Source organism: Colobus angolensis, unplaced genomic scaffold, assembly GCF_000951035.1.
Source record: "Colobus angolensis palliatus isolate OR3802 unplaced genomic scaffold, Cang.pa_1.0 Scaffold269, whole genome shotgun sequence".
NCBI classification, from domain to species: Eukaryota; Metazoa; Chordata; class Mammalia; order Primates; family Cercopithecidae; genus Colobus; species Colobus angolensis.
In genome coordinates, this window is record NW_012115921.1 from 2,444,523 (window position 1) to 2,455,716 (window position 11,194).

The window sequence follows — 11,194 nt, forward strand, 5'->3', positions numbered from 1 at the left end:
ACATATCTTCAAACTGCAGCATTACAAAAGTCAGCAATTACATTGTAAGAGAGTCAGTAATATATGGGAAATGCTGAAAGTTTTGTTCACTTTGGAGACTACAGATAGTGTGATACTCTTCTTTCACGGTTTATTTCAGAACACAAAGTATTTTGTTTTTCCTATAGGATATAATGTGTACACTCACTCATTTTGGACACAGGACAAGATGTCAGTTTTGCTTTATATGAATAAAGCCCAGCATGTCTGGGTACTTCTTATACCAACTTCAACTTATGCCATTCGCCCCCTCATTTTCTACATTCTAGTCACATGACCTTCTTGCAGGTTCTCAAAGCTCTTCCCCAACATGCTGTCCCCTCTGCTACACATTCCCCTACATACTTCACCTGTCAAACTCATTTTCCCAGATGCAACTTAATGTCACTTCCTCCAAATCCCACTCTAAATTGAGTGCCCCAACTATTCACTCATGGCACTATGCATTATCAGGTATGATGCTTTGGATGCAAATAACTGAAAAACCAAACCTATCAATAGAGTTTTTAGTATCAGGGAGGCTTTTGGGCATGGAGAATAACAATCACCACTATTTGTACTTTTGTTTAATGCTTACTTTATAAACTTTAAAATGTATTAAACAGTATTTCTGGGAAATACTGTCTGATGCCATCCAATGCAGTATTCACTAACCACATGTGGCTATGGAACACTTGAAATATGACTAATCCAATTAAGGAATTTAATTTCAAAAAATTTTAATTAATTTAAATTTTGGAAAAACTAAAGTATGCGAACCTATTTTTTCAACTGCAAACTTCATGAAATCTAAACACAGATCCAATATTTCCACTTAAAATCAGGCAACTGAGACAAGTGTATACATGTGAAATACATACCGAATTTTCAAGACTTAGTATTAAAAATGTAAAAATTATCTGAATTTTTATATTGATTACATGTTGAAATGAGATTTTGGATATATCACGTTAAATAAAATATATTACTAAAAATATTTTTTTTTTTGAGGTGGAGTCTCGATCGGTATCCAGTCTGGAGTGCAGTGGGGCGAACCCGACTCACTGCAACCTCCACCTCCCGGGTTCAAGCGAGTCTCCTGCCTGAGTCTCCCGGGTAGCTGGGATTACAGGCGCCCACCACCGCGCCCAGCTAATTTTTGTATTTTTAGTAGAGACAGGGTTTCACCATGCTGGTCAGGCTGGTCTCGAACTCCTGACCTCAGATGATCCGCCCGCCTTGGCCTCCCAAAGTGCTGGGATTACAAGCCTAACCACCACGCCCGGCCTCTTCTGCAATTTTATTTAAATCACAAATACACTAGATCCTCTTACATGCTTGGAAGAACCAAAAAAAAAAAAAAAGACATGAATTATCACAATGATTACCGAATTAATTGTAAATTTTTTATTTAAACTAGTCACAAAGGTATCATAGGTATGACTTACAGCCAACGGGGACCAAAAGATGAACTAATGATTGGGTTGCGGAACGAAAGATTGAATTATCCACAACAATCTTGGGAAGACAACAGGATTGGCCAGGCCCATCCCAAGAGGTCCACGTCAGGCAGAGGCCCCGCCCACCGCGGGACCAAGCGGCTACGCCTTCTAAGCTTTCATTTGGGGCCGAGCCAGCGCTGAGCAGAGTCAAACGCCACATGGTTCCGAAGGTCCTGCAGCCTCTCGGGTCACACCCTACAGCCCTACAGCTGACACGCCAACGAAAGCTTCTGAACTGCCAACACCAAAATGGAAACACCTGAGCCACAGGGTGAGCTCGCGTAGGGCACGCTCCCGCGGGAGTGCTTCCGGGACAGGGGGCGGGGTCGCCGGAAGTGGCCGTCCGCCGTCGGCTGCTCGTTGTTTAAGCGGCTGACGGGAAGGAGAAGCCAGAGCTCTGGCGGCGCCGCGGGGCGGCAGTCAAGACCAGAGACGGAGCCGTCACTCACCTCTGGACTAGCCTGAAGCGGAGACTACCAGCTGCGAAGCGGCGGAGCGAGACACTTGCTCGCCTTCTGACCCCATCATGTCGCGGGGCTCCATCGAGATTCCCCTCCGGGACACTGACGAGGTAAGTGTCGTGTATGGAGGCGGGTGGGGGCCGTGAACTTGTACGATCGCCCCCACCGACTTAACTCGACTTCGTTTCTGAAGCGAAAGCATCCTCCTTCCCTAAGAGCCCTGATCAAAATCCCTGGCCAAGGTCTGATCATCTTCTTCAGCCCCTGTGCCTTCTCGGCAGGGAGCACCGCGCCTCTGCAGCCTCAGGGCCACTCGGAGAAGGAGTTCTTGAAAGTTCCTCTCCAGCCTATTCGTTTTTGACAGTGCGCTACTCTTTTCCTAACCAACACGCGGGAGCAGAGATGTGAGAGTACCCGATAAACTGTAAAACACCTCGCAGATTACAGAGGTGGGCTCTGATGTTACCGGGGTTTATATGCTGCTCAAGCTGGAGATCTTTCCCTGGGAATATATAGGAGGTCATCTCTCCTCCCTTAGAAACTCGAGTCTGTCATGGTGCACTATGTTCTCTACATCAACTCTCCTTCAGCGAGATAGCCCAAGATTTAGCCGCCCCTGTGTGCTGATAGCATTTAACCTCCTCTCGTTTACCTATGTCTCATTCATGGGTGGCCTGTGGCTTGTCTGAGTAAAGCTCTCAGCTTTGATGTTCAGTCTTCTTGTGTATCTTATACTCTTACTTTTATTTTTTTGTTTGAGATGTAATATTGAGGTACAAAATTCAGTGGTTTTTAGTGTATTCGCAAAGTTGTGTAGTCATTGCCTCTAATTCCAGGACATTTTCCTATTATTATTTTTGTGCTTACAGTCAGGACTGTCTGTTACACGCAGGTGCCACCTCCATGATTAATGTGTGCAGTGGCATTCAACTTTGCATGGCCTGTAGGGTCATGCATCTCAAGGAGTCAGACCTATGGCATGAGAGTCTCTAGGGTGCTTATCTGCACTTTACTTGGATTCTATGTTAAGTAGGATTTTGTTTTGTTATTTTTGAGTAAGCAGACCATTTCTAGCATTTTATAGTTCCCGTGATTTGGGGACAAGTAGCAGGTCTGTGCTCTTACTTTATTATAGTATTACCTATTTGTCATGTAGTCCTTAAACATTAACATGTATTAGCTCAACCGTATTGAAAGTGAACACGTACTCTATGTATATGCATGTTGATTATATTCAAGAAAAGCAGCACAGATGAAATTTGAATTTTAAAGCGGAATAAGAGTTAAGACCTACATTTTGTATTTTAGGTCATTGAACTTGACTTCGATCAGTTACCGGAGGGAGATGAAGTTATCAGTATTCTGAAACAGGAACACACACAACTGCACATATGGATTGCTTTGGCGGTCAGTATTCATGTAGCAAATATTTTTTATTTGTTGACTAGGAAAATATGTAGTTTCTGTTTTCAGATATAGTAATAGCCAGCTTGGCTGCATGATAGATTAATTATACCATGTGTATGGAAATTAATTGTGTTAATAATTTATGAAACAATAAGGCCATTTTCCTAAGTGATATGCTACTCTACTGGTGAATTAGTGTATGTTGGTAAAGGCAAAATTCATTTAAGTACTACTCTATATTGAATATGTGATTATTCAGTGCTTGTTCAGTGAAGGCTGGCTTATGGTTTATAGACAAGCTGAAAAAAAGGAAAGTGCTTCTGTGTGAACATTGCTGCTTAACATTGTTTCCTATAACAATAAAACATTTCCCTTAAAATATTCTAGAAAGTGATTAGGCTCCAGGAAAACCCCACAGAAGTTCTTTTGGGTGAAGTTTATCTCAGGCTTACATTTTTTGTCCTATTTAGTCTCCTCCAATGTGAATGTTACTGGAGATTCTCAAGAAAATCCAGTCAGAAAGCCTAAAATTCTATATCCTCTACTCGCCAGCATCAGCTGCATAATGATGTTTCCTTTTTATAGGAATAGGTAATACAAATGTTACAGTCATTATTCCTAAGGAGATGTGCCACATTGCTTTCATACAAACATTCAGAAGAGTCTCCTAATACTGTCTTGAAGAATCAGAGAAATAGGTCTGGAATTGGGCTTATATCCCATGCTCAAGACTGCTCTAAGAGTTTCTTCCTTTTGGATGTGGATTTACAGAGAAGTATTTTCAGTGACAAGCAGTGCCTTCTTGACTTGAAGTGCCAAGTTTGCTTATTCCATGGAGACCAAGCCTCCTTGTCACACACATTTTTTAAAACCATACAGTAATTTAGGGGTGTGTGTGTGTGTGTGTATATATTATTTTTTTTAAGTACATATGCCTTCCTTAACAGCACTTAAACAAAAATTAGAATATTGGAGGATTAGCGTGGCACCTGTAGTAGAATAGATTAATGAAACATTGTGGGATATAGATTTTTATAGGGAAAAGAATGTAGGCTTTGGGGTTAGATCAAGTCTCGGCATGGCTGCTAACTAGCTATGTGACCTTAAACAAGTGATCTAACTTCTGAGCATATGTCTGCATTTAAAATATAGAGATGTTAGCATCTACCTCATAGAGTGGTTGTACAGATTAGAGAATATGTATATGAATTGCCTTTCATGGTATGTGACCAATGGTCAGTGGTTAGTAAATGGTAGATATTCCACATAGAGACAGAGTCCCTCTATTTTGCCCAGGCTAGACTCAAACTCCTGGGCTCAAGCCATCCTGCCACTGCAGCATCCCAAGTAGTAGATTACAGGTGCATACCACCACACCTACTGGATATTTCTTTTATTATTTATAAGTCAAACAGATGCCTAGAGAAGTTATTAAACAGGCCCAAATCACAGATAATTTTTGGTAGATCTAGAACCAGAACCCAAGTTTGCTATTTAGAATTCTTCATATCTTTTACTATTGTTTTCTCTCTTAGGCTCCACTTGTCTGAAAATTTTAGTTAGAAATCAACTATTGCTAGATAAGTAGCAGATTGGGAACATTTTGAGTCATTCCAGTTTTTTAAACAGCTTTATTAAAGTCTAATGGATTTATAATAAATTGCACATATTTGACATTTACCATTTGATAAGTTTTATCATCTGTATATACCTGTGAAGCCATCACCACAATCAAAGTTAATGAATACATCCATCACCTTCCAAAACTGTCCTCTGTACCACTCCCCACAAGCCCCCCACCCCACCCCTAATCCCTGTGCCAGATCATGACTGGTCTGCTTTCTGACACTAGAGATTGTTTTATGTTTTCTAGAGTTTTATATAAATACGATCACACAATATGTACTCTTTTTTTTGGTCTGATTTCTTTCGTTCAGCATAATTACTTTGAGATTTATCCATGTTGTAGCATGTGTTAATAGTTCATTCCTTTTCATTGTAGGATAGTATTCTTTTTATGGATACACCACAGCTTGTTTATCCATTCACCTGTTAATCAACATTTTGATTGTTTCCAGTTTTTTGTTATTACAAAAAAAGCTGCTATAAACATTTATGTACAACTTTTTATATGGACATATGCTTTAGTGATTCTAATTTGTTTCATTACCTATAGCTGGAATACTACAAGCAAGGAAAAACAGAAGAGTTTGTAAAATTGTTGGAAGCAGCACGTATAGATGGCAATTTGGACTATCGAGACCATGAAAAAGACCAGATGACTTGCTTGGATACATTGGCAGCGTATTATGTACAACAGGCTCGGAAAGAAAAGAATAAGGACAATAAAAAGGATCTTATTACACAGGCCACCTTATTGTATACAATGGCCGATAAAATTATTATGTATGATCAGGTAAAAATAAAGTCAAATTTCTTTCCATTTATGAAGGGGGGAAAAGCACATGAAAGCAAAATGTGTGTGAGAGCAGATTTTTTGAAAGAGTTTTTCTTTAAATAACATGGTTGATAGAGTCAAAAAGAAGAAAGGTTCCTCATTAAAATTGGAATGCTTTGGTTTTTGTACTGTTTAAGTAATATGGGCGAATTTAGTACATAAAACTTGCTCCAGTAATTTTATTATCTCCAGGTGAATTTCAAGGATATTTTAAGGAATTAAAATTTTTCTTTTGGTCATTGTTATTGGCGCAGAAGGCTTACATTTCAGGATAATTTCTCATTTTGTAATTAAGAATTGCTTGTTAGTAGCTTAAGCACATTACATTTGATAGGGGAATTTGCATTGTGCTCCACCTCCTTGCTATTTGGTTTTCACTTTAGTGTTACACGTTCATGGTATATGGGGGTAAAGTCTAAGATAATACATTACTTTATAGAACCATTTGTTGGGAAGAGCCTGCTTTTGCCTCCTTGAGGGTGACAAAATGGATCAAGCTGATGCACAGTTTCATTTCGTACTCAATCAGTCTCCAAATAATATTCCAGCCCTTCTTGGTAAGTGATCTTTGGCAACATATTAGGAAACAATTGTTTTCAGCATATGCCTACAATAGATTTCTTTGTAATAGCTTCTTAATAACTCAGCTAGACAGCACAGTAGAAGAGCTTTATGTTGTTACAAATGAAATTACCTACAACAAATATTGTTGAAATTGTAGAAATAAAATATGTATCAGTTAAGAGTAATTATTATTTAGGCCAGGCACAGTGTGATTTCAGCGCTTTGAGACCCTGTCTCGTTATACCTGTAATCCCAGCCCTTTGAGAGACTGAGGCAGGAGGATCACTTGAGACCAGGAGTTCAAGACCAGCTGGGGCAACATAGCAAGACCCTATCTCTACAAAAAATAATTTTTTCAAAAAAGAGTAATTGGTTATTCACTTCTGAAGAGCCAATAAGCAATCTCTACTTAGACAACTTGAAGCTATTTCAATTATTATTTTGTAACATTTTTAAAACTTTTTTTAAGTTCAGGGGTACAAGTGCAGGTTTGTTACATAGATAGACTTGTGTCATGGGGGTTTGTTGTGCAGGTTATTTCATCACTTAGGTATTGAGCCTAGTACCTATTAGTTATTTTTCCTGATCCTCTTCCTCCTCCCACCCTCCACCCTCCAGAAGGCCCCAGTATGTGTTGTTCACCACTGTGTGTCCATGTGTTCTCATCATTTAGCTCCCACTTATAAGTGAAAACAGGCGGTATTCAGTTGTCTGTTCCTATGTTAGTTTGCTAACTTCATAACATTTCACATAAAAACAGGAAGTTTTATTTTCAGACAAATTAATATACTTGTATGAAAAACGAATTTTTAATATAAAATTTTGTTCACTATTTTCAAGTATTTCTTACTGAGCGATGTATTTAACTTAGGTAAGTTAGTGTAAAGCATAATAGACTTGTGGCCTTTAATCAGACACTATGTTTATTTTTAAAAATCTTTACAGGTAAAGCTTGCATTTCCTTCAACAAGAAGGATTACAGAGGAGCTCTTGCTTACTATAAGAAAGCATTGCGTACTAACCCAGGATGTCCAGGTAAGAGAAAAAATTATGCCTAAACTGTGTATGACCCAGCTTAAAACATTGAGGATTTGTCAGTTGCTTATGAAGTTAGTTATGAAAAGATATTGTTAGATTATTGAAGTATCAGAATCATGATTTTTTTTTTTTTTAGTGCTACGTTTGAGTCAAAAACTGGATGGTAAGGCCAGGTGCAGTGGCTCATGCCAATAATCCCAGCACTTTGGTAGGCTGAGGCAGGAGGACCACTTGAGCCCAGGAGTTTGAGACCAGCCTGGGCAACGTAGTGAGACCCTGTCTCTACAAAAAATGAAAAAGTTACATCAGCATGGTGGCACGCACCTGTGGTCCCAGCTCCTTAGGAGGCTGAGGCTGGAGGATCGCTTGAGTCTGGGAAGTTGAGGCTGCTGTGAGCCATGATTGTGCCATTGCATTCCAGCCTGGGCAACAGAACGAGACCCTGTCTCAAGGGGAAAAAAAAATAGATAGGGTGTGGGTGCACTGGTTCACACCTGTAATCTCAGCACTTTGGGAGGTTGAGGTAGAAGGATTGCTTGTTGGGCCCAGGAATTTGAGACCAGCCTGCACAACAAAGTGAGACCCCCGTCTCTATAGAAAATCAGCTGCACATGATAGTGCTTGTGGTCACAGCTACACAAGAGGCTAAGGCAGAAAGATTGCTTGAGCCTAGGCATTTGAGGCTGCAGTGAGCCATGTTCGTGCCATGGCACTCCAGCCTGGGCAACAGAGCAAGACCCTGTCTCAAGAAAAAAAAAAGTCTGGATAGTAGATTATAATATAATCTTTTTGCCCTATATTATTTTTCTTTCCAAAATGTCATTCATGTAGCAAATTTTTATTGAGTATGTGACAGGCACTGTTCTAAACCCTGAGAATGTAGCAATTAACCAAAGAGACAAAAGTTCCTACCCTCATGGAATTCAGTTTTCAGTGGGCAAGATAAGTAGTAAAATATGTATGATGTGTAAGCTACCAGTAAGAGCTAAGGAGAAGAATAAAGCAGAAAAAGGGTATAAGAAGCATCAGGACTTGCTTAGAAAGGATGACCAAGGAAACTCATCAGAGATAGTAACATTTGTGTGAAGACCTAAAAAACAACTAGAAGCCAGGCAGATATATAGGAGACGACCGCTCTAGAGAGAGAGCATAGAAGGTACAGAGGTCCAGAGGAAAGAGGAAAGTTTAAGGAAGAGTAAGGAGGCCATTATTTCTGGAATGGAGAAAGAGTAGGGGTGAGAAGTAGTAAGAAACGGGGTCAAAACTATAACCAGGAACTGACTAATCACATAGGGCATCACAGATTGTTGTAAGGACTTTAGCTTTTACACCAAGAGACGGGAAGCCATTGGAGGGTGTTGGGCGGAGGAGTGACATGATCTGACCTATATTTAAAAGGATTGTTAGAGCTTTGGGGTTGAGATTAGAGTGGAGCTCAAGGGGAGGGGGTCAAGGACAGAAGTAGGGAGAGCAGGAAGAAGGCATCTGCAGGCAGGCAGGTCAGAGGTGATTGTGGCTCACACTAGGGAGGTAATAGTGGAGTTGGTACAAGTGGTCAGATTCTACATGTATCTTGAAAGGAGAGCTGATGGAGTAGATATGATGTGTGAGACAGAGAGGAAGAGTCAAAGATAACTCCCTTGCACAAGCAATTGGAAAAGTAGTGTTATATTTTATTACATTTGGGAAATAGTTTAAGTGGAACTAGTTTTAGACATGAAAAGTTTGAAATACCTTTTAGACATATAAGTTGTCAAATTAAACAGTTCAAATTTAAAGCTTTTAGAGCTTTATCCTGAGCCTTGAGAAGAATGTGGCTATACAATCTGAGTCACGTAGCATGCAGTTGCAATTTCTGCCTTTTTTTTGCTGTAAATAATTAAGATCAAATGGTGCCACAAATAAGACCCCCCTCACATGGAGCAATAAAATAATCTTTTTAGAATATAGCAATTTGTAACCAATCAAATTGCTGTAACATATGCACCTGGTGTTATATTTAAAAATGTTATAATCCTGCTAGAACTTCTCTGTTTCCCCCAAATAATTAAAAGCTTAACTTTTTCACTTTGGACAACGCTGATATCACTTATTTGGAGTCAGTACTTTTCCAGTGGCTATTCTCACACCTTGCACCCCAGTAAACTCTATACTTAATCATATTTTCCAAATCCCGTTATTTAAAATTGATGAAGAGATCAGAAAGGCTGGAATTCAGGAAAGAGGTCTGGGCTGAAATCATCGACATACAGTGTATAAAGCTGTGAATGAGTGCAAATAGAAAAGAGGTCTGAAGGTGGAGCCCTAGAGCACTCTCACATTAAGAGATAAGGAAAATAAGGAAGAATCTGCAAAGGAGACTGAGAAGATAATAGCCAGAGGTATAGGAGGAAAATAGGGTGAGTGCATTGTCCTTAAAGGCAAATGTAAAATGTTTCCAGAAGATGATGACCAACAGTGTCAAATTCTGTTGTTAGGCCAAGTAAAATAAGGACAGAATTGATCATTGGATTTAGCAGCATACAAATCCATAGTGACCTTGATAAAAGCAGTTTTACTGGAATAGTGGGGTGAGAGCTTCACTGGAGTGTATTCAAGAGAAAATGGAAGGTAAGGAATTAGACATAGCAAGCATAGCTAGATCTTTCTGGGAGTTTTGCTATCAAAGGAAGAACAGACATGATTGACAACTGGAAAGAGATATTCAAGAGAGGATTTTTATAAGATGGGAGAATGTTTATGTATAGATGAGAATGAATGATCCAGTAGAGAGAAAAAATAGGGGAGGGTTGCCGGAGCAGTATCCTTGAATAGATAAGAGGACATCTAGTGACCAGTATGGCGATTGGCTTTAGATGGGAACTTGTTTGTGTTTTGGCATGGTCTCGAAATGAGGTAGCACATGTGAGCATAGCTCTGAAGGGAACAATGGTATAGGCACATAATCAGTCACATTTAAGGTCTTAGTGGAACTTTTGTTCTCTGTTTAAAAATCATTCTTCAGTAATGAGAAATTGAAGATGTGGTTAGCAGCGTTGTTAGAAGACAAGAAAAATACCAGTATTATAGTATTCTGTTCTGTGGTGAGAAATGTGTCGGTGATAAGGGAGAGGGTTGGAACGTGGTATGATGTAGCCTCCAAGGAAACCAAGTTTGTGATAGATCAAAAGATTTTATAGTGTAGTTATACTGAAGTTAATTTTGGGGATTTTGCAACTCACGAATAGAGAATGTTTAAGCATTTTTGTAATTGAACCCTAAAAAATGCCCTAGTTTAACAGATTGAATGACTTCATTTTATAGCGGAAGTTCGTTTAGGAATGGGTCATTGCTTTGTGAAACTTAACAAACTGGAAAAAGCTCGTCTGGCATTCAGCAGAGCCCTAGAACTCAATTCCAAATGCGTGGGAGCATTAGTTGGACTGGCTGTTCTAGAACTCAACAATAAAGAGGTATGTAAGTGAAAAAAGTATCTAGCTTCTAACTGCTTTGTCAAGCCCACAGACTCTTACCTAAAACTCTTGGAGCCAGATGTGTCTTAGAAATTAAGACTACAGATTACAGAAAGGTACCTGTACTTTGTAATGTATAATACCCAGTTATTGGGGCACTACCCCAAAAGCAAACTTATATTTGTGTGGCAAAATGATAGACTGTTCACACTAGTAGGATAGTGTTATAATTCAGGTAGTATTGCCACCAAATGAGTTTGCTCCAAGATTACCAAAAAAAAAAAAAAAAAAAAA

At 39.4% G+C, this 11,194-nt stretch overlaps 1 protein-coding gene across 1 annotated transcript in view; it reads left to right on the forward strand.

Annotated features, from left to right (window-relative positions):
- The first annotated feature begins 1,418 nt into the window (after positions 1 to 1,418).
- CTR9 (CTR9, Paf1/RNA polymerase II complex component) overlaps positions 1,419 to 11,194 on the forward strand; it is a 29,033-nt gene continuing 19,257 nt past the window's right edge. The window contains exons 1-6 of the mRNA XM_011947647.1: positions 1,419 to 2,091; positions 3,290 to 3,388; positions 5,565 to 5,804; positions 6,286 to 6,403; positions 7,356 to 7,445; positions 10,752 to 10,900. Of these exons, the coding sequence (XP_011803037.1) occupies positions 2,047 to 2,091; positions 3,290 to 3,388; positions 5,565 to 5,804; positions 6,286 to 6,403; positions 7,356 to 7,445; positions 10,752 to 10,900 (741 nt within the window). The 5' untranslated portion in view covers positions 1,419 to 2,046. The remainder of the gene's footprint in view (positions 2,092 to 3,289; positions 3,389 to 5,564; positions 5,805 to 6,285; positions 6,404 to 7,355; positions 7,446 to 10,751; positions 10,901 to 11,194) is intronic.